This window comes from Tigriopus californicus, chromosome 5 (assembly GCF_007210705.1).
Source record: "Tigriopus californicus strain San Diego chromosome 5, Tcal_SD_v2.1, whole genome shotgun sequence".
NCBI classification, from domain to species: domain Eukaryota; kingdom Metazoa; phylum Arthropoda; class Copepoda; order Harpacticoida; family Harpacticidae; genus Tigriopus; species Tigriopus californicus.
Window position 1 is genome coordinate 1,900,785 of NC_081444.1, and position 23,982 is coordinate 1,924,766.

The 23,982-nt window shown below is 40.2% G+C and overlaps 3 protein-coding genes across 4 annotated transcripts in view; 2 read left to right on the forward strand and 1 right to left on the reverse strand.

Moving 5' to 3' along the window:
* Positions 1–11,286, reverse strand: part of LOC131880884 (sialin-like) — a 23,903-nt gene extending 12,617 nt beyond the window's left edge. Inside the window, exons 1-3 of one of the 2 annotated variants that reach the window (XM_059227603.1) lie at positions 11,138–11,286; positions 10,802–10,991; positions 10,582–10,741 (exon numbers count right to left, since the gene is read on the reverse strand). In XM_059227603.1, coding sequence (XP_059083586.1) covers positions 10,582–10,741; positions 10,802–10,991; positions 11,138–11,237 — 450 coding nt within the window. In that variant the 5' untranslated portion in view covers positions 11,238–11,286. The remainder of the gene's footprint in view (positions 1–10,581; positions 10,742–10,801; positions 10,992–11,137) is intronic. The other variant, XM_059227604.1, reaches the window with a different exon arrangement.
* A 2,977-nt stretch (positions 11,287–14,263) lies between these two features.
* On the forward strand, positions 14,264–15,206 carry LOC131880885 (vitamin K epoxide reductase complex subunit 1-like protein 1). Its single transcript, XM_059227605.1, has 3 exons — positions 14,264–14,430; positions 14,503–14,709; positions 14,776–15,206. Exons 2-3 carry the CDS (start codon positions 14,505–14,507, stop codon positions 15,135–15,137), a joined length of 567 nt encoding a protein of 188 aa, XP_059083588.1. The 5' UTR covers positions 14,264–14,430; positions 14,503–14,504; the 3' UTR covers positions 15,138–15,206.
* Positions 15,207–16,864: 1,658 nt separating this feature from the next.
* Positions 16,865–23,982, forward strand: part of LOC131880350 (rho GTPase-activating protein 12-like) — a gene marked incomplete in the record, with an annotated part of 24,144 nt that continues 17,026 nt past the window's right edge. Inside the window, 1 exon segment of the mRNA XM_059226961.1 lies at positions 16,865–17,451.

The window sequence follows — 23,982 nt, forward strand, 5'->3', positions numbered from 1 at the left end:
CTATAGTGTCCATGGTCATGGATAAGCGAGGTCTTTGCCCTAACCAGTCTCATCACCATTGGTTGGGCCATTGGTTTCCTTTTGAACTATGCGTCTCCGTGGTTATGCATTGTGTTCTTCTTTTCCATTACCCACCTTTCTTAAGTAGCTTGGCCTGTGGCCTATTCATCTCCTTTGTGCGAAATCGAGTAATTCGGGCCTCATTCAAGAATGAAGTGCCGATCACGGACCAACAGATAAAAGTCTTTTCTCGACTGATCCCCATCACTTCCTTGACTTACACAGCCATCCTGTACAACGTTAACCAATACTTACAGATCCCTCTGTCCTCCTTGCTCTCTATGTGCTTGGATCTGAAACAACCACCACAACAATACAAACTGAACTCGATAACATTTTGGTGGACCTATCGTGATTATCTGTGTTTTGGCTTGTTTCTTCGACTTCAATTCATTCCGGTTATCAAGCAGCACGTGTCTACTATGGCACTAGGATCTGAGTCACGAACCGGTGTTGATACCATGTGCACGGTTCCATTTGCAATACTCTAACCTCGGCAGGCTGGCTGATCCCTCATTTGTTGGTTGCATTGCTATTCGGATTGAGTGAGATCGACGAAAAGTGCAGAATGATTTTTTTCGTGTTTTACCACAGAATTGCCCATCTTATTCGTTGTCCCATCATGTACCGATTGACACTCTCACATAAGCCGCAAATAGAAACAAACTAGAGTTTACTTAGCAACTGCGTTTATCTAAGGGTTTTTTTAAGTAGTTTTCTTTAAAGTTCATGATCTTTCAATAAAGCAGCAAGTGAGTTTTTCAGTATGTTTACTAAAGTGGAAATAATCCATGAAGTTTATTGATAGCTTGTAAAAGTCATTGATTCAACAACTTAAAGAACTTTGAAATATAGTAATGAACCCACTTTTTTATTTTAACTTAACCCATCATTAAATGCCTCATTACCTCATGTGGAATTTCGTAGCTATTCATGTGTATTTTTTGCTTGGATCTATCGACAGAAAATATGCGTTGAAATGAAGAGCACTTTTTGCAATGCTAGGCGTCCTTAAGAAAGCATGTTTTCAATTTCAATTGTTTCTAGTTATATTCATGGTAAGAAATAGGTGGTGAATAAAAAATAATGAAATGCCCTACAGTTGCCCACGTGCAAAGGTTTGGAATTAAAGATATCTTTGTTATTTTTTGTCCCATTTCTGGCTTCTCAAATTCTTTCTTGTCCAACTTTTATTGGTACTTAATTATTTATCCATTAGGTGATACAATGTTACTGAATACTTTATGGATATTCTCACCTTAGCTTGGTGCCGTTGCTTCAGCGCTTTTGTCCCCTAGATTTGTGAAGGATATAAATGATCTCATCACTTGATTCTGATTTGGGCTTCGGTCAATGCCTTGCTTATAAAGTTTGAATTCAAGACGGTTATTAGTAGGGACGGCAAAAACTTACATACTGCAGATTGTTTAACTTACAAAAAAACTTGTACATCCGAGATTTTTATGCAAATTTATTGCATCTGCAAATTTTGCACGTACCTTATAAGAGCAATATTTTGACATTTTCTGCAATCTATTGTGTATTTTTTCAGCAAAAAAAAATTAATATTTGTGATTAAATTTCAAGAATATTGGTCAATATTAGAAAAAAATGTGAAGTTGTATATTGTATTGCCGATTTTTTAAAAAATCTTTTCAACAAAAATCACTTTTTATACTATAATACATGTATTCCATTCATTTTAAATAGCTCTTCTATCTGAATTCAATGTGATGGGGTTTTCACACAAGGATTTATTTGGGGGAATGAAAACGTTGGACTTGGTCGTTTCAACCAGGGATGAGAAATCATTAAAAGCCATTTTTGACCAGGTGGAAGAAAATGGTGCAGAAAGTGATAAAATTTCTTCAAAAAAGATTTTTACCAACGAGGATATAACTTGGATGGGAAATTATTAAAAGCCATTTTGACCACCTGCAGAATTCAAATCAACCTCATATTGGAGGATGATAGGACACATATTTTAACAGTTTAACAATTTAACATTGATGGAACCAAAGACAAGCAAGTGCTTTATTGTTTTGACTAGCTTGGATTTTTGGAGGTTCAAAACTGTAAACCTTTACATTCATTGCAATTGACTCTCAAAACCGCTTGAGGAAAAGCTCATGGATATTTTTGAGAAAATATTGTAAAAGATACCTTCTGCACCCTTTTGAATACCGTATTGTCCTAGTCTTCTAGGTTTGTCGCAATAAAGTAGTTGCTTCTTTAATTCTCATATTATTCCTGCTTTTCTGTTGGCAAAAGCTGAAGCTGCCCCTGAAAATGCAACTAACCTCTTGATACTTTACACGCAAAGAAGAAAAAAAAAAAAATTGCAATTTAGAGGTCACGCAGAGGAACCAAATTTTGATCTAGAAATCTGCATGGTTATGAGAATGAATTTAGAGGGTCCAGTTAAGAGACAATTTTAAGGGCTTTTGATTTTTAAGGACTTGAAGCAATGAAATGTAATTGAAGATATGTGAAGACATAAAATTTTAAATTGTAAACTTTTGCAAAATTAGTTTCACGTGTTTTTTTATGGCTTTTTTTCCTTTAGACAGGCTTATATTCTTTGCGTTTGAGAATTTTTTCCTACGGAAAAAGTTGTTCCGTCCTTTCAAAGAAATGGTTTGTGATCATTTGGCGCTCAATTTTTTTTTTTTATTTCTGGGCTCTACTAATTGGGGCAGGAGGCGCACCATCTGATTATAAAGGACAGAATGGATCGGGGCAATATTATAGTCCAAACTTGTTCTCCAAGTGCTGAACCTTATATGCCTGCGCTGGGATCAACACCACATGACGCAACTAACCTACGAATATTTGAAAACAGCCAAATTGGATTTGAAACAATGAAGCTAAGGCGCCCATTAGGTGAGAAGCACCTTTCAAATTCAGGAGAAAAGGGAGGAGGTTGGTGACCCTCAAGTTATATAGCCTGGACCTGAGTATCAATTGACATTCATGGGCATATAGATTTTAGTGCTGCTTCTCTCAAAAAATACCTATCCGTACATTAAGCCTCTTTCTAAGTTGGGTTCTTTACAAGTATGACCCTAAATCCTGTGACGTTGGGATCAAAAGCTCATGGAGGCATGCTATTTTGGAAAACGTAACGAGTCACTCCAGACTACAGCATTTTACGGTATCGTTTCATGCCTTCTGTTTTGGAAAGTATATAATTGGCAAATTTTTCGCTCAAATGTCGGTCTTGATTTTCTATGCCAATTTGGATATGCTCCCAACGCATTTCTATAACCTCACTCCCAATACTTTGAGAGTCATACAAGTTTGTCTGCGTCGCAAAAGAGTCCTCAATGTTCCTCCTAGTCAGATATTGTTAGACCATTTTTATTTTAAGAAACTTTTTTCGACTCAGTCTATACATTGTGTACACCTCTTGCTTTTCTAGTATCTTTACATAGTAACTTTCCTTTTTATGAGCAGTGTAATGTTATTAATCCCGGAAAAGCCATGAAAGTTCGTCTGAAGCCTTCGTTTGATCCAAATATTGGAGAAGAATGAAAGGAGTCCCATGACAATGATGATGTACAGGTAGTAGTCCTCCAAAACCATGGTCTAAAACAAAGACAACAATATTTCAGTTATTATTCGGCGAGTAACCCCGACGGTGGTTTATGAAGAGATCTAATGTTGAACGTTCGGAAAAAGGATGACAATGACATGTCGTAAGCGCCCTCTGAAATCAGTTTTTAAATTTTGAGTAAATGCAATTGGATTGTTTACATCAGAATTTTATGAAATTGAATATTGAAGTGGCTTACCTGTTGTATTGAGGAGGTCAAGTCTTGTACTGATGGAAAATATGAAATGAAGAAACGCTCCCCCAAAACCTTGGTTATACTGTACGCTCGTGGTCCAAATAAAGGATACTGCAAGTCTCAATGGATGAATATAGAATTACCCAAGGATTTTCACGAGGATGCTCTTCATGAAAGTGACGTTTTTCCACAATTATGCCTGAGTAGTCCACTTGAGAAATTCTGGAATCTTGTTCCATGGTAGGGCCCAAATGAGCTGAAGAGAGCTCAACTAGACCAGAGTTATCAGAGCTAGACACATATAGGATATTGGCTCACCATTGATGCAAACCTTTTTTTTTTCATCCATATCAAAAACATCACAAGTGGGTTAAAGCAACTTACTATGATGTATCTTTTTCTCTTAGAATCTTGCTAGGTTTCAATTGGCTAATCCTACGCTCATTTAGGTGCGCCCACATCCAGATCCTGTGTAATCATAGCAGTTAATCAGCGTCTCATTTCCGTTGGTGCACCATCGTCCAGGAAAGCCTTACCAAAAAGCCGACTTGTGGCAATTACTTTTAAAATGTACTTTTACAAATTCATTAGAATTACTTTCGCATTGCACTTCATTTAAATTTATTCTTCTTTGTACTGAATCATTCTTTTTATGAATAAATGTGCGAACTACATTGACGACATAAGTAAAAAAGGTCAAGCTGCAAAAAATGGTAGTGAACCAAATCTAGGTCTATGCAAGGACACTACAGCAAGTGAACGCCACGTTTTTGTGGTCTGTGATCACCAAACCTTTCTAGCCAAGTTAGGCCTAAGCTGTTAGTGCTAATATTTCAAAAGAATTTTCATCAAAATAATGCGTTTAAGTTGCGATTTTCGGCCAAATTTTCCACAAAAACGATGAGATAAGACTAAGGATGGCTTATTTGGCTAAACTTATTTCAATGTCCATTCTTAACATACTTCTGGTCTATGTGGCTTGGGAAATATACAATGTATGACTGTAGTGTGAACATTCAAAAAATGGCTTTACCCCATTCAGTCCAAGATCAAATGCAACCAAAACTGTGCCATATGAAGCACATTTATGGATGAGTTTTTACTCAAAAAACTATTGCGATCAGACGAAGCATTTTTCAAGCAAGCATATTATTAATTATTATTTCTTTTTTTGGGGGGGGGATTTCCTTAACGCTATTGAGATAGGAATTCCAGCAGTTCAAGACGAGAAAATTGATTCATGCTACCTAACTTTATTTATATATCTATTTTGATCGACCAACGAATTATAGTTGGCCAATGAGCTAACTTTTGATATAAGATGGATCGGGAATTTTAGTCCAAAACTTGTCCAAGTCTGACTTTAATCCTGCTGCTGGATCAACGCCCACATACGCCCTACGAATATTTGAAAACAGCAAATTGAACAATGAAGGAGCCCGAGAAAAGGAGAGTTGGACTTCAAAGTTATAACCAGCCTGGATTCTCAAGGGCTTGAAGGTGCTCTCAAAACTCCGTTTAAGCCTCTAAGGTCTCTACAATTGACCCTAAATCCTGGGTGGGACAAAGCTCATGGTGCTTTGAAAACGAACAGTATCAGATACCTTTCGTATCTTCTCTGAATACTGCGCAATCCCAACCTTTCTAACCTCTCCCAATACGAGAGCTGTCTCGTATCCTCAATGTTCCTAGTATTGCCTTTTTATTAAAATTGTGTCTCTTTGACCCTCTTTCAAACTATGGACTTCTTGTTATGGATAATGTGAGTAATATCAGGCGCTGACCACATGTTGAGGCATTCAAGGACATCAGACATCATTCTGAACCCAGATCGTTGTCGACTTGAACAAAAGTAAGGTTACTTGTAAAACGGCGATATTAAAAAATGCTTTGTCTGATCTTCCTTTTTTTCCCCGACGTTCTTACTAAAAGTCCTATTTTGTTCCATGGATCATTGGTAACGTTATTCAAACTTTTGATTTTGGACATTTCAATAAGATAAGATAAGTTGATATAACTGAAAGAAATTAAGAAGCGAATACGGAATTTACTACTTGTAGATCTAAGAATATACCTACCACTTGCCACTTTGTATTGATAATGCAATAACATACTTTTGGTATGTTATTCAAAATTTTCTGACAGACTGTATATAGTATGAAATGATGGTGCCCGTACTATATGACTAATCTTTGGTTACCGGATGTATGGACGTGTATCCTATCTCCTACTTGTATTTCGGAAAGTGTGTGACCTGCAGCCCCTTTCATCCTGGCCTCGTTCGCGGCTTTCCTGTCTGTGGTCAACTCTACGGTCCGGCCAAGTCGGAACGAATACGATCGAGCCGAGAAAAAATCCCACGGCGGGGGAGTAGCCGTAGGCCCTGGGCGTGGCTCACCATCCCACAGGAGAGCTGCTCAGAATCAATTGCCATCTAGACGGGGACCATACCACATGGAGTCAAATGCAGATCTCTCCCTCGGCCTGCCATCTGATGGTTACAATTAGCATTGCAAGTAGGGATACAACCAGTCTATATTACATCAATCATTTTTGCACCAGCGCGTTACTTGCCCAACCTTGAATCGAACATGGGTAATGACATGGAAAGAGGATACTCCCCAATAGCAAGCGATTGCCACAATATGAAACTTACGTATGGTTTTTAACTGGTACACGCCAATCATACAACAAGAGCATCATAGGGAGAGATCATGTTTTCAGGAGAACGATTAAGCCTATCGATCTAATTCCAAATCTGATGATAATTCTAAGGTTCAATGATATGGGAAGTTTGTTTTCTTTTCCAAGCAATTTGATAAATTATTCGTCAATGCCTTTTGTTAAATGTAAAACAATCCACAGGATACACAATTGAAAAAACATCATGTGTAATAGATGGCTCTTGGAATGTCGTTGATATTCTTAGATTTGTCAAATGCTTCAAAAGTCTTGCTAAGGTTCCAATTTCTATTCGCTCCTGTTGTTGTTTTAGTTGTTGTTGTTGTCGTTGTTGGCCTCTTGTTGAGCTAAATGACGAATTCGATTTTGACGTTTGGATCTCGAGATTTGTCGATCCTGATCCATCCTGGCCTTTTTATGATGAGCAAAGGTCATGAAATAGAGCAAGGGCAGTTTAAACAACTTGGGCAATTCTATGATGAATCATTAGAATCGACACTTCTTCTCTGGAACTGTCAATTGTGGTCATAAACTGACTCAAAATGACTTGAGGTACGAGCCAAAAGGCAAAGACTACGGTCGCTCTAATGGGAATGGTCAAGGCTAATTCATTTGGGCTTTATCTGTGTAACCTTTGAGGAACAAGGTCAAACGTCAATCGAAGAACAAAGTTAAGCAAGTAATCACAACTCTGGTACGGCAAACATCACATGGGTCCACTGGGTGGTCTCGAGCTTGAGCCCCAAAACGACAGACTTCAATAAATGAAGTCCAGGGACAGTCTTCTATCTAATATAAGGCCGTGAAATAGACGATAACGCCCTCGTGAAGGCAATCGGATATTAGCTTCACTAGTCGATCACTTAGAGGCGAGGAATTATCCTCCGAGTTCTTGACGGTTTGATAACGGAGAATAGATATGGATAGGTTGCTGCAAATATTTTGATAATACGCCACGAAGGCTGTTTCCGAGGAATAGTATTCAAATCCACTCTGGTCGGTAATCAATGCCAAAAAGCGCCAATAACGGGATAAACATCGAGACCATTAGTCAATATACCTGAAAGAAGGCAAAAAATGGATTCTCAGCAAAGTGAAAGCAACAGATCTTATGTTCTTACCTATAGTCGAGAGTATCAAAGAGATAATCAGAACCTCTGGTCTGACGAATGAGTCCATCGAAACTCTTACATTACCACTAAACAATAACAGTACTCTGTCGATGGTTTCACCCTTGAATCGCGAGCTCTCTAATACCAATCCGTCTCGTTCCTTGGATCATTGATCCTCTGCTTCTCGTTGCTTATTATGGGACAAGATCATCACATACATCAAGACTGGTCGAAAGATATGAATGCTTCGGTAATACACGCAGAACATGCCAGATTCCACAGTGATGCTAACTTGAGCCACACCCACCATATAAACTATGACAGATTGAGGAATGAACCCACAGAACTGAAAGGACCGTGGCACGAATTGGAACCGCCATCACATTCACGTTGCTGTCAATGAATTCCGTATCAGCCACATGGTTTTTTAACAATAAGGTCAAACGAGGTCAAAGAACAAGGTCAAGATTGACGTGGAGACGATTGAACTCCAAATAGGGCATTGGTCCATCCAGGGGCTAAGCGAGCATCGTGACCAAATCGACATACCTCGATTATGCTGGACCATGGTTGGTCTAGTACGAAGAAAACGAAGTATAGTAGCAGGAAGTAACTAAAACTGGTAATGGCCAAAATTATAGAGAGGCTTTTGATGAAAATGTTGCTGGTTGGAGCTTGATTAGAGAAGGATCCTCGTACTGCGTGATAGCGGATAATGGAAATGGCTAGATTGGCAAAGATACTGTACAATACGAGGGAAATAATGACATCACACTGGCAAGGCACACTACTTCAAGTCGAAATCCAGAAAAAATGCGATGAAAACTGCGAAAGACAGACTCTGAGGACAAGATAAATAGTCTCAAATCCATTCGAACAAGTTGATAGACGCCTTGATTAACCTCGAACATGCTCTGTATGCTCTTGAGACCAATCAGATTGACAATGATGCCTGAAAAATAATTTGTTGATGTTTAGATTGTTGTACTTGATTCACACTATACTGTGGATTTTTCTTACCAACGAATGATAAAATCCAAGCACCGAATAACAAATGTCCAAGGAAAAATGAGATCTGACATGTTCATTCACTTGAAACTCAGATACGAATGAGAGCAATACTGCCCTTCACGAGAAAAAAATCGAAGACAAATATGAAATTGTAACTGAAAGGGCCCTTCAGGCCTTAATTTGATTGCCGCGGAATCATTTAAAAGTGGCTTTAATTTCTTGGTATTTGGGTATTTGAAATTGAGAGTTACTGTGTAACAGCAAATCTATGAATAAAACACGAATCGAACCTGTTTTGCACTACCCATCAGCTTTAGTAAATCTAATTGCATCAAACGTCGTCTTTGATCAATGTTGGGCAGGAAACTCTTGACAGGATTCCTAACGAGACCTTGATAAAAGAGAGAATCCATAAGCATGCTTTTAGAAAAATATCGTGGAGTCAATAAAAGTGGATGCATTTACAATTAATTTTTTCATTTCAACGTCTGCCAATCAAATACAATCGTCTTTAAAAGGAATTGGTCTACTTATTCCGTATACAGAGCAAAGAAACCGTTATTATGTATGAGTTTTGTTAATTTGTGTTCTGACTAACACCCTGAAAGAGCGATATTATTCAGAAATTTCATTCCTGTCCCTCAACTCATTTAAAATCTCTACAAACCATTTGGAAGGAGCGTTTCATGGCTATTGTGTTAAGGTTCTAGAACTCCATGCTTCAAAAATCGCTAGCTTTATGGACCAATTCGGCAGTAAATTTCTGGATGCTAACGTTTGAGCTCGAATGTCGGATGTCGGATAATAGATTTGGTTAAATAATGCTTTCGAATTTGCTCCTTCAAATTTACCGTTATTTTTTGACCATCAATCCAAGGTCTTTAATGGAGCTTACTGATAAAATGGTTTCAGGCGATTGTCGGTGTAAATTGGCTTGTCTACTCTATTTTGGTCATACGTCGTGATTCGAAACTTATCCCCATTTAACTTCATGTTTTGAGAGTGGAACCATTTGTATACAATGCCCAAGTCCTTTTGAAGTCTGTCTGGTTCTGGGAATTTCTTCCAAACACTAGCTTAATATATTTAGCATAAGATCTTAGCTGCTATTTTCGTGCTTATCCGCTTCAGTATTGTTTGCTTGACCCCTTCCAAGAACCAATTAGATTCTGTGTCGACCGAAATTCTCAACTCAGATTGGTTGAGAAATAAGGCAAAAGCGGTCAAGCGGTTAAGGGGATAAGCCACCAAAATATCTGCTATTGAAGAGTGTGGGGATAATCCGTGTGTAATGGTGCAATGAGTAATGCGAACAGAATGGACCAAGAATGATTCCTTGAGGTACCCCAGATACCACGTGTCGCAGCCGTCTACTCGAACGGCTTGCGTGCGGTTGGTGAGGAAATCTTTGATCCAAGAGTACATATTTCCTCCAACACCAATTTTACTTAAATAATTAGCAGTAGATTATGATCCACTTTATCAAATCCTTTAGCAAAGTCGAAGTATTAACACCTTCCTTCCAAAATGAAAATTTATCTATCTATCTTGATACACAATCGCTATGTTGTAGTCACCTCCATTTATGTCGTCAAAGTGCCGAATTAATTGTGTCACAGTGCTAAATTGGAACGAAAACCATGCTGCTGTCAGGAATGCTACCTTTTATGTCAAGTATTCAAGAAACTTTGTCTTAAAAAGCTTTTCCATAACTTTGGAAACATTCGACGTTAATGAGATTGATCTATATTCACAAGTTGATCCCTATCTTCTCCCTGTAAATGGGGGTACTATATGGCCATGTTTTAGTTTGTGTGGGTACCCTCCCCTCTGACAAAGAACAATTTATTAAATATGTAAAAATTTGGAGGAAAGCGATGGAACCTTATGAAAATTTTTTTCTTCTCTTCTTTTGGGCTCCTTACCACAATGATTTTCCCATCATCCATGGTGTGACTTCGATTGGCTGTCATTGCCACAATGGCCACGCTCAAATTCACCCGAAGCATGTAGATGACACAAAAGCCGAAGAAGGCCAAGGATGCCACCACATAACGGCGCTCCACGGGGCGCTGATACCATCGTCTACGACATTGAATTACTTAAATATTTGAAAAAATGCTTAACTTGTCCTTGGTTTCCTACAATGTGTTGGCAGGTCCGATGTAATCCTTTGTCTCTTCGCCTCCTCCATTGACTCCTACTCCATATGTGGATTCATTTCCAGACCCACGAAGTGCTCTTGCCTCTTCGTCATTGGAACGGGAAGCCATCTTTGGGGTCCAATCTCGACAGACCGTCAATTCAAAGCGAATCCATCTACAACCAAAACACTCTGTCAAGGGAAATCTATGTCTTAACAACTGTTCTTGAAAGGTCAAAGAAAGGCGATTCCTTTGATGCTTCAGAGGTAGTGACAATGATAATGTAAACAAGGCCTGTCCATATATTTGTCATTACTTTCAAACACCTGAGTCTTACCTCGATCGTACAAGTTCTGATGGGAACAAGGCCTTTTCCACAACTTGTGGAACAACAAACCATATGGTCGCGAGACTGGCTTTCTCCGCTCAAGGCCCATCCTTTATCAGTGGACTACTCTCCTTCTCAGTGAGCTTAGAGTTGGCACGTACCGACCCTAGAGAGCCTTTATGCCCTAAAAATACATGAATGAGAAGCACGTGCTGAATGGCCTAACCATGCACACTGGCAGAAAAAACGTTGGGTGTCACCATTATTTCTTATCTTGGATGAGGGTCAGCTAAAGACCTAGTCATTAGGAGAGCGAAGTGCTCAATGACGTGGGGAAATAGAGTTTTTGATATACTTAATCAGATTGTGCCAACTTGTTGATGCTGATGGTGGGTTCGGCTTTGGAACCATGGATGAATATGGCAGCGAGGGGGGAGGAGGCTTTCTTCTTGGGTTTTGTACCCCAGGAGCATATGTACACATCGAATTAAAGCATGATTACATGCATTGGTGTTTGAAATGCATGTGCGTGAGGCGCATTGTTCCCAACCTTTGAATGACATACTTGCTCTGTGTTTGTAGATAAGAAACATCTTTGCTCATTAAGCAATGATGTACATAAAAATCTTCAACTTTTTGGAAATTATTTGAGCACGGTATGAAATTTAGACGTTAGATTTAAAAGCAGGATGTGGATTAACAAAGATTCCCCTTGGTATTTGGGATATGGAAATGTCAGAATCAGGTGTGATAATGATTCGGCAGTTTTGTGACACTCTCATTGACATGAAAGCGGGGCGTCTTGAAATTTCATCAGATGGACGAACTAAAAAAATCAAAAATTAGCCAGTACCAGACCAACTTGAAATGATTGAAAGACTACTAATTTCTGAGGTAATAGTACGGTTTTGAGCGAAAAGAGTCGTTTCAAACCCTGAACCCTAAATGGGACAGCATATATATATAACATTGAACAAAAATTGTAAAAAACCATTGTGATCCAATGAGAAACAGAATCTCGCAATAAAGACTTTAAATCTGCTTTCACGTACGAGGCAGAGGGTGGGCCATTAACATTTGTCGCCACTTTGAAGCTCCATAACTCGTGATTGCTTCACCAAGGGTAAAACGATAAATCTAGGGAGGTAAGCTATACTCCCTGTGAGTTCAGAGATTAAAAATTACGGCTAGAGCTCAATTCTCCTTCACAGAATCATAGGAAGAACATCCAGTCTTTATTTGAAACCACATGCATTTTGGAATTGGGCTTCAACTGAATGTCAATTTCATGTTCACCTGATTACCAAGCTTGTAGCTACCTGCTTGGTGATGTATTTTGTTTCCTAATGTTCCTCAAAAAGCAAGGTTCGAAATCCTCGGTAAGGATTTCTGAAGATGGCAAAAATAACATAACATATCAACGTGCCAAAAGCTTCTTATTTACTAGTGAGGAATGAATGGTAAAAGAAGCAAAACATTATTCTGTTCAAGGCGCGTTTGGTGTTAAATATTACAATAAGGGGTTGAGAAAATTGATTCTCTTGGGTAAAATAATAATATTGTTTTCTCAAAATGGCGCCAAATATCATTCACTTCCCGGCCAAAAGAAAAAACTCACGTTTTAGTTTCATATCAAACCTCAAAATAATTCACCTCATACTTACATAAATTCGGCTGTGTTTAAATGGAGACTTACAATTTGATCAAAATTAACAAATCAAAGATGCTTGTAACCTAGAACAAAAATGATATTTAAGTTTGAGGGGATTTTAATTTGGTGATGCGAATTTTAGAAAGCTTTACAAAATCATCATACAGCTTAGCCTAGAATATGCAACTTTGCATTGGGGTGAGGAAAAATAATAAAATATCAATAGGCTGAAAAGATAGCAAAGTTTGATAAAAATCTGTTTAGCCCCATTTATACTGCACAATCATAACAGACATGAAATTTCTTTGCTTAATGGCTCATGAATTAACAGAAACACTGAAAACTTGCTCTTTACTTGTTCAGCTTTTAATTGCTATGACATTGAGTTATTTATCAGGTAACAGTTGCTTGATAACCTCAACTAAAATGGACCCTCTGCATTTGACAAAAATCAAAGGTCTCTTGTTTTTGCTTGACAAGTAAGAAATGACGAGAAATGCTTCGTAGAATCAGCTGATGTGTAACATTTTCCATATATTTGCTCTGAAATATTTCAGAAAACTATAAAAAGTCAAAATGTTACCATTTTTTCCAAAGGAGCAAAAATATTTTACGTACTATTTTACTAAGAAATATGTTATATACCTATGAAAAAAAAAATAATGGAACAATTCTGCAAGAATATATGGAAAGCTGAGGTTCTTTTTGATAATAATAAAGAATAGATCATGAGAAAGCATTTCATGAATTGAGGTCTACCGTGTGATTAGAAAACACATTCCTCCACTCTGATTCCTTCTTGATTTGCCCTTCCTTCCGGATATCTCATGGCCATGCGATTAGCGACGCATTGGTTACCGACCCATACACTAATTATCTAGGATTACCTACCTGTCTTCTCTTTTTTAGATGGATGGAAAAGGTTGAAAAGCATTGGCAACCATTAAAAGTTCACAATAAACCTCTATAGTTTTCTAAATTGTTATTAAGCTTATCATAGGCAAAGTGTAGCTCCTCTTCATTTCCTGTCTGCTTATTCGTTGCTAGCGTGTCATTAGTATGAAGTTGGAAACAAGACTTTTATTCCTTGATTATTTCATGAAATAACTTCAAATTCTACTCCAACGCATGGGAGAATGCATTGAAAGGGCATTCCACATAAGGATTTAGGCACTGAAGACTAATAATGAATGAATGAATGACTTTTTCGCAAGACAACCTTCTTGGTCTTAGAAGAGATGGAAACCGTAAGAGGTTGCTCTTAGTCTGATCAGGCTTTCCGTTGAAATTACTTGTCGAGCATTTATCAAAAAAGAAGTCTAATCACATTACACTCGGGACAGGTTCCATCTGCTATAGCCGACACATGCTTTTGTTTGCACAATATCACTGATCTGACTCATTTGCTCTTTCACTTTGGTGGATGCTTTCGATTTCTGGTCTCTTTCTTCATCCGGCCTAGTCACCCTGGTTCCGTTCAGTTCGAGTTACCTGCCACAAAACGAGAGGCCTACTCTTGTTGTCATATGCTCGTTGGCAACCCAACTTTTTCCTGTAATCCAGAGTGCGCCAGAGTCAGTATTCTACAACTTTAAAGATCCAACTTCGGCATCAATCTCTGTGCAGAGGAGGAGTTTGTAAACCACTGCAGGTAATTCGTAGTGGTGACTGATGGCTTGATGGAGGCTTGTTTCACTCTTGATTCTCTTGTCTCCAATTGCAGTCATGAGTGTGTGTTCAAGTCGGGCGTTTTGCCTTTATTTTAACATCATCGGATTCCTCCTCAGTGGATATGCCTTCTATGTGGAGATGAAGGTCAAAGAGGACCCCACCTACAAGCCTTTGTGCGACTTGGATGAGAATATTTCGTGCACCAAACCGTTTAATTCCACCTATGGCAAAGGATTTGGTGTGGTGGACAAAGTTTTGCGTGAGTGGGTTTTCTGTCACATCCAATTGACAAAAGGTTAAATTTCTGTCGTGGTTTTTCTTCTAGCGGCTGATCATTGGCTTAATCAGCCTAACCCAATTTATGGATTTGGTCTTTACTCGCTTACAACGCTCTTGTCCCTGTTCCGATACCATTTCTTGTCTAAAATCCAGTTTTATGTGGTTTTGCTTGCCAATTTTGGATCGATCTACTTGGGATACATTTTGTATTTCGTCTTGGAGAACCTGTGCGTTGTGTGTGTGGCTATATATGCGACCAATTTCCTGCTTCTGATTGCCAGTTTCGCCAAAATGCGGTCCACTCGCTTAGGAACACGCCGAATGGACATTCGAGAACACGGACAACAAGACCGAAACCTCCGTTTGCCTACCTCAAGTAATAGGAGAGATTTCAAAAAGAACATTTAATGGACATATTCTCCTCCCATGACGACCAGTCACAAGCTTTTACCCGTGAATAAAATCGTGATTAATTTACCCGTTGCCTTGTTTATTCTTTTTTTTTCTTTTTTTGTGCGGACTTCCTTACCGCTACCGGGATTGGAATCCCAGCAGTTCAAGACGAGAAGATTATTTATTTTACTTGACTTTTATTTATATATATATTATTTGATCGACCATAATTCAATTGTCTCTCAACCTATTTTTCGGGATATTGACCATTGACAAAGTGAAAGAACGATGAGTAGAAACCAACTCAATCCATGGCGTTCCAAGTCTACGTATGCTCTCCCGTTGCTTCGAATTTCCACAAGAAGCCAAAACAATGGTTTCGAACGTATGACCTTAAGCAGTGGACCGCAAGGTCAAGCGCAAAGTCATTTCTATTCCTAATACGAATGAACTACTCATGCTTGCTTGCCTTCCATTTCGGGGCATCAGGCCAAAACTAAACAAAGCAATGCATGTTCTTCATTTGGAGGGGAAGTCCAACAAGAAATTGGGCTCTTCGGACATTGGCAGATAATATCGTTTGCCGAGTATATCTTACAGACTCCCATCTCAGTCGCGTTAGCTGAGATGCCTACCAATCTACTCTGTTATTCGGGTGACCCCTAACGATCCCTGTAACCCTCTTCATGTCTGTAGTTGGTCCAAGTTGAGACTCGGGACATGTTTCAACAGTAACGTTGGTGGAGCTGAAAATCGTGCACACTCATAATGCCGAGGTGAGCCCGGACATACTTAGTACAAGGATGCCCGGGACTTCACAGCCAAGATGGTTCACTTGAACTGGAGGGAGGCCGCTGAATAGATACAATTGGTGGAGCACTGAGCACTGTTACTAGTTTCGGAATGTGCCGTTGTCGAACCTGTACCTCGAGCTCCTTCAAGCCAGGTGGGATGTGCTGCATGCTCGCACACCAAGCAGCCTCGTCGTATTCAGGTCCGCCATGCGCATCCGAATTTTCAGGCCGGCTCAAGTGTCTCGTTCTTGGGCCATGAGATGTGAGAGAGGGCACAGACAAGCAAAAATGTGACGACTTTTGAGCTTTAAACAACATTGAGAACTCATAATGTTGGTGATGGCCCTTTGACTCAAGTTTAGGTATAAGTTTCCGTTTCCTATTTGGAAGTTGTGTAGAACTGGTTGAGTTCTCAGGGTAGCCATTCCTGAGGATCTAGACGAGGTGTGAAGGGGTATCCACGTGTGTTTGTAGCATTGCATTGTAACACACATTAATCTCCAACTTCAACCCAAGCAATAATCAATCAGAAACACTTGACAATTTGTACAAAACTTGCTGTTGCAAAATCTAGAGCTAGCTTTTTGAGCTCAATCCAGCCACCTCAAGTCAATAATCCCCGTTCAAGTGTTTGTGTTCAATTCCGTGGAACAGTCTGAATTTTTGTGGATAGGTGGGTGGTGAGCTGACTAGGCAGTGAGAAATTTGGCGAGCAAATTCCGGTGTCAAAGTGTGTCTTGAATCATTTACCAACGCATGTGGGTGTTATTCTGTGATTGTGCNCACACATTAATTTCCAACTTCAACCCAAGCAATAATCGATCAGAAACACTTGACAATTTGTACAAAACTTGCTGTTGCAAAATCTAGAGCTAGCTATTTGAGCTCAATCCAGCCACCCCAAGTCAATAATCCCCGTTCAAGTGTTTGTGTTCAATTCCGTGGAACAGTCTGAATTTTTGTGGATAGGTGGGTGGTGAGCTGTAAGAGCTGACAAAGTTAAAGCGAGTGCGAGCTTTGGGAGGCCCTGAGCGGTTTCATTTTCCAGGCAAACTTACATGATGCTGTCTGCATGTAGTCAGTGATCACAAGGTAGAAGGTGAGATCGGGGAGTCCGGGTCTGTGTCCAAGTAAGAGTGTGTGAGCACTGCAGTGCGTGAAAGAGCCTGTGGGGCTTCACTGTGCCTCCATTGGCGCTGCATTGCCTCTACCTCCACCATCTCCATCACCTCCGGTACCTCGACGTTGATAATCATCCACCTATGTACAACTGCTCACAATACCAACAGGACTGTGGCCCTCAGTTCGTCAGTGACTGTGTGAGTCGCACCTAAACTGACCTACTTGGTGCTAAAAAATCCTTCATCACACACATTCATGAGCTAAAAAGTAAGGCTCAACAATTCCAGGCTTAGACTAGGCAGTGAGAAATTTGGCGAGCAAATTCCGGTGTCAAAGTGTGTCTTGAATCATTTACCAACGCATGTGGGTGTTATTCTGTGATTGTGCAAACCTAGATAGAGCAACCAATCCAGGTAAGAAAGCTCGTTACAAGTCAGTATTATTAACACCTTGGCATTGAAGAGTCAACCTAAATTCCATCCACGGAATCATGATATTCAGGCCATTGATTAGTGCGTGGTACGTGTCGTGCCCAACGGCGCGAACAACTTCATCAATCCGTGATCAGTTCTTCAATTCGATGACTGAGACAATCAGAATCCATATATGGGACCAACAAGGCTTGTTTCTACCATCTGATCGTAAAGAAATTTGCATAGTGCGATTCGCCATCCGCCCACTTCCCATTGGATGGTAGTGCCTCTTGGTTTATGGCTTTGATATACATTTTTTGCTCGGGCCTTCCCGGGTTATTACTCCTTTTGTGTACGCAAACACCTGGAAAATATGTGTGAAAACGACTCCGAGTTCCTGGCTTTGAGATGAGGAAGTTGCATCAATTTGTGCGAATCACGGCCGCAGAATACCCACCAATATTCCCTTAGCATCTATTCAGATCCGCTCCTGATTTATGGACATGAAGTGCTTGGCAAGAAACCGTTCACGCACAGCCTAATTGCGAAAATGGATGCTTAGCAAAAGTCTTGTTCGTCATCGTCCAATCAAGAACGGTTCTACTCGAATACGAGTATCCCACACCATGTGGCATATCTCTCGGGTCTTTTTTTTTCTCGTTGAGCCGAGTGGATTCTTCTCCATCTTCAAGCTGATTCTCGAGTCGTCAAACCCACCTTATCCAACACCCTCACCCTCGTCATGCAATTCCTCAATCCAATGTACGTGGCGATTCAAATATCCCGTGCTTTCCCCTTTGTTCTTCGTGGTTCAGCCGGAGTCCTCGGAGTACGTGGACTCTTTTTCGTCAAACCACAATCTCGTGTTGAAAGCAGACGAGAATAGAGCGGAAGAATAGCACTCAAACCAAACCCCATTCCGAGCGAGTGAAAGTGTCACTTCGGGATCTCTTTCTCTTCCCCCAACCTGTCCGACATCCAGAACTCATCCGATGATATCCCGATAGATATTTGTTGCGTTCAAGACAGCTAGGGGATTCGTAGAAAGACGTGTAAACCATTACTTTAACACAAGCCGAATTGCGGTTAATCGAGCATTTACCTACCTTCTTATCTTTGGAAGTGGCGTTCTTTTCACTGGTAGCTCAGGACTTGGCCATTGTTATTTGGTGTGAATGGAATTTCAATTTGGATTGGTTTGAAACTTCAAAGTTGGCGTTTGTTCACTGCTTTGAAGCCAAAGTTTTAGTGAATCAATTTCGAGATATTTTGTCAAAGCCTGCTAATCCTTGTCATTTGTCAACTCAGTTGAGTTTCCTCCCAGGATGGTTGTTCCAATTTGGCAAAAAAAGATAAAGAGATCGACGAAGAGGAAATTATTAGAATTGTCGATGACAGGAAACTTTTCTCGAGCATACCACGTCTTCATTGCAATCGTCATACAATAATCGTCCCAATCTGGGTTCAAAGGTCACACCCTCCCAAGTTCAATGCAAATTCAAGATTGGTGACGATTGACAGACTTTTTCGTTTTCCAAACTAATACTACTAGGTACTTCATGATTCATTCCACACAATATTTTTCGAATTTACACGCTACTCGGTTCATTCCAGCTATCACATAAATGATAAGGAAAGACTTGAATTCCAATTTGCATAGCATTCCAATTTGCATAGCATTCAAGGTCTGCGAGGATCTGGCACGAAACTTGAAACTAGAACATTGGCATGTTGCAGTCACTAGTGCTGTCCAAATTTTAAAGACCACCATTTGTAAATTTGACGAGGCAAAGTCATCCAATTTGCGAAAAGGATTTATTTGAACAAGATTTGAAGATCCACTAATGATTTGTTCAAGGCCAGGAGGGGAAAAAGAAACATCAATATTTGGAGAGATGAGCTACAAACGAAGTGGAATTATGAAGTAGGGCAAATTGTTCCGAACAGGATCGTGTTGCTTCAAGTTGGTGAAACGAAATGTCACACCATGCTGTCAGAACAATCAAAAGAAAATGCGCGGATTGAAGTGGCTTCTGTCAAGAGGAGTTGTTTTCTCATTCCTCAGATTGCTCATTTGTGTGGCATCTTTTTCTCATGTTCGCCTCCCCCAAAAAAGTGACTATCGTCAATCGTTAGTTAGATAGAAGAAGCAGCTCTTCTTTCGGTTTGATCTTTGCAGTGAACAGATAGCTGTAAGACACGAACTGTCTCCTTACCAAGGGAAGCAAAATGAGTTGACGCCTCTCCGTCGATTGACTATTCAGATTCCTCTCTAGCTTTCACAACAACTTGCTTGGAGGCCTTTTTCATTCAAATCCATTACTGGCTTCTTCGTCAGGAATGTTACATAACAGCAAATGAGTTATGAGTAGGGCCCCCATCTCAATGAAAGAGATGGCTCGGCCGAAAATTTCATGCGATGACGTTAAACCTAGGCTCAGATCACTCGTTATCACTCTTCAAATACCAACTATTCGTCCAGTAAGAGCAACGCCAACCAAATTCAACCATGAGAAGCATTTATCAATCGTCTATTGTGTTGTGCATGATCCATGCTTTTTCTGTACTCCGTCATGAAATATGCGTGCAGACAATCAAATCTTTCAAATGTCAATGAATTGAACACAACAGTCTCGAAAAGGAATCCACAATGTCTTGGTCAGAAATGGATTGCTTTTTGGCTTCTGGAGTGCCGGAAATCGATCAACAGAAAGTCAGTAAAAAGGTTTTTGAATACTCTGACGACTTTACCGACTTCATTTGGGAAATGGGGATTGACGCTAGTGACAATCAAGGGAAGCATTTCATAAGTTCGTTTTGACAGATATTCTAGTAATTTGTTTTGATTTGTCTCGGGTTGAAAGTTACATAATATCATTCACAATCATGCGAATCTTTCCGTTGCAAAGTACCTCCAAACAATACCCATTTTTTGGCCAATTATTTTTCCTCTCACCGTTAACAAAACACAGCTTTCTGTGCTTAATAACTTTTTTTGGGTCTATTACATATGATACACAAAGTTGCAAAACCCTGCAATTACGGGCTAACACTATCAACATGTTCAAATTTGTCGACTATCGTTTTGACAACCAAGGTGTTGTCCATGTGCGTGTCTCAATCCATCAAAAGGATTGATTCGGCCATGCATGCACAAGAATCGGTCTTAGATGTCATATTTCTACTAACTCACTTATGCCTTTGGCCAATGTCAACCCTCTTTCATTTCCATCACTCGAGCGTTCCCGGCGTGCACTGTCTTCGGCCACCTTTGTTGGTTCGGAACTTCCGCATTTCAGAAGCGTGCACCTTCAGGACTAGTAGGGAGACAGTACACAACTGAACTACTACTTGGATGTGAGTAAGTGAGTGCCTCCGGCAAGAAGCCCACAATAGATTGCGGTTCTTCGAAGCCCATTGAGTTCACAGTAATGAACTTGTATTCAGGCTTCATGGTCTTCGCATCTCGTTGTCGCCGTTGGAGGGAGAGAATACGTTCTTCCTTAACTTCTTGATTTGTCTTCCATTTGTCTCCAGATGAGATGAATGGGAGGCACATTGAGATGATGCACGAGTGTCTGATGTTATATGATGTTGTTCCTAGTCTCACGCTAATGATCAAGGGTCATGTTGCTCGTTGTGTTGGATTGGAGGTGCCCAATCACCGATGTATTCCGATTTCACACCACACATGCTGTGCAGAGCTTGGGAGTGAAATCGATTGGGATTCACATCGTGTTCCCAAGATAATCAATTGGCTGTATTTCTTGCATGAAAATCCGCTTCTCAGGAACAATTCTTCGATGCCTCCTCTATCCCAACAATGGCCTCTTAACTGCACTTTCAAACACACGTAGTGGTCTACGTAGTATCGTAGTGCGGAAGACAAGGTCTTCTGCTTATACCTCGTTTTCGTCTGCCTCGATCTGAGTCTTCTTGGCAAATGTTCATGACTCTTTGTCGTCATGCATGAAACGTGGTTCTTCAAGTCTTCTTCGTCGATGTCGCCCTCTGTGCTAATTTGCGATTTTCCAAATAAACCGTGACTTCATGAATTTCTTTTTCGTTCTCTTTCTAATTCTCTGCTGACTCTGAAACGGAGGATGACAGCTCTCATTTTGATTTCGCCTCCGAATCAGTAGAAGGCAATGTCATTGATGTGTCTCCGTTGACAAGATCAACAATCCATCTTGCATGGACCACTCAGCGACGTATTCGCTTTTGGCAGAAAATTGTTCTCAATCAATGTTGGTCATTGGATTGGCCCATGGCATTCCGCCAAAGACGAGGAAGGAAAAAGGAAGAAAGAGAGAATTGGCGATAAGAAGGGCTCCTAAATGGGTGAAATTGGTTACCTCGAACGACCCCAATGAAGCACCATTTTCAAGGTGAACGAACGAGAGCCAAACTCGAACTTGTCGTCATCACCATCATCTCGTGGGGATGTTGATCATGATGATGATGACGACGATTTCTTGATTGTGCAAAACCGACAAGACCCCTAATGATCCTGGATGAACGTGGCTCAATTCCGTTTTTTTTTGCTCAGGGCTTTTCCAAATGGACTCTTTTATTGGTCTGTTTGGAGATGGTTTTCTCACTTCCTTGGACAAATGGTCTTGATCAAGGAAGAGCTAAAGAGCTTAGCCTACGTATAATGCACCCTGAATGAATGCGAGACAAAACTGGAGCCCGAAGGTATGATCAGAAAAGTCCTTGGAAATGACGCTTTACCATTTCATGCCAAAGTCGTCATCGTCGTCTTGCTTGGCTTGCTTTGATTCGTCAGAGTTGTTTAACTGGAAAATCCGTCAGGACCAAATGGATTTTCTCGCCCGGAATCAGCCCTAACCTCAAGTCGAACATGAGTTGGTACATAGATAGCTACCATATTTCAATATTCTAGTTAAAGCTAGATACGCCAAAGGTGGTTTGCTTGCTCAACTGGATTCTCATGGTTCAACGATCGTATCGAAATTTCAAGTCCAAAGAGAATACGCTATTTGCACCTTGAGAGATTGAAAGCAAAGTTGGAAGTGGTACCATAACGATATGTTCTGATGTGTTGTTTATCCTGAAATTGATTCGAGAATCAGAACGGGCCCCAACAACAATCTGAATTGAAAGATTCACAGACTGATTATCAATACAGCTCTACATACTTCTTTAGCTTCAAGTCCAATGAGCGTGAGCCATGCCATCGTCTTCTTCAACACGTTAATATCGGATTTGGCCTTTGAATTGAAGACCGTATCCAATTTGTCAAGCCTCAATGGAACGCCCTTTCAACTACAGCTTCCACTTGAAGACGACATAAAATGACAAGAATTTCATGCTTAAGATGATATGCTTGTTGTGCAGAATTTACGAGCGGGGCTGAACGAAATCCAGTCCTCCTACTTTCTCGGATCAGTGAAATGACGTCCTTGAGAGTACATGAAGTTCGCTATTGCACGATTGGAAGATAAACATGAGCCCATCACTTGTCCAATATCAAGTGCATTATTGTTGATATGTTTACGAAGCACTTGCGAGGTGTTGAGACGTGTATGGAGCAACAACACGTCCTTGATCTTGAAAAGCTGCTAGAATGGCTGTGCTATGTATGGCTTGAACTTGATTGGAAAGATGACATTGACGAGATCAAATGGATCTGCTAAGCGTTCAGACACTTGGAGGATGCTCGAAATCATGGGTCGCCACGCAATCTATCACTATGAATCCGATATACGTGGGAGGAGGATCCTTTGGCCCACTCCATCTGTCAACCGATTTTGGTACGGAGACACTGAGATGATAAGGAAGTCGACTGCTGCTGATGTCCATGTATTAGGGATGAATTTGAAATCGATTCCCACTGGTTTTTGTCTTCAAACTTGGAAGGAGGAGGCAAGAGAGGAGGAGGTAAAAGAGGAGTTGGCTGGAAGTTTGGAATTGATTATTCTGTTAGTTAATGACGACGGATTCCCTCTTGTAGATATATTCAGCCAAACTTGAGAGTTTCTACTCATCTCATCAACTGTTCAAGTAAGTCGATGATGGAAATATCGTATGGAGATTGACGATTCGAAATAATCTACATGTACGACGTCTAGTTGGGATAGCTGGAGTCAAGCCAACTAGGGTTTCCTGAGGCCTATTTTTTTAAGTAAATGATCAAGATCATGAATTCTGTTTGGGCTCAGAATAGAGTACTCGGTGAACTTTTCTTCGGTGACTCGACAAGTCAGAATTAGAAGTTGAAAAAAAAACCCGAAAATTCCACTTGATTCAGAACGGTCAATGACTATTCAAAGCGGTTAGAAAAAAACCCGCTTCGTTTGAGTCTAACCTCTTGTGGAAAGATGAAAAAAAAACAGCTTGTGTTCCCTTCCACCATTTGAACATTAGACGTGTTCAAATATTCATCAATTACGTTGCCCATCTTCTGGTTTCCTCTTTCCATCTTAAACATGAACAATTGAACATGTCCAGAGATGACATTTGATTTTCATTTCAAATTTCATCTCGGGGAAACAATAGGTTGGGCCC

Excerpts from the sequence above, each read along its gene's own strand:
- LOC131880885 (XM_059227605.1), top strand. The coding sequence starts at position 14,505 with ATGAGTGTGTGTTCAAGTCGGGCGTTTTGCCTTTATTTTAACATCATC. Across the intron at positions 14,710-14,775 it reads TGTGGTGGACAAAGTTTTGC|CGGCTGATCATTGGCTTAAT; the intron begins GTGAGTGGGTTT and ends TTTTTCTTCTAG.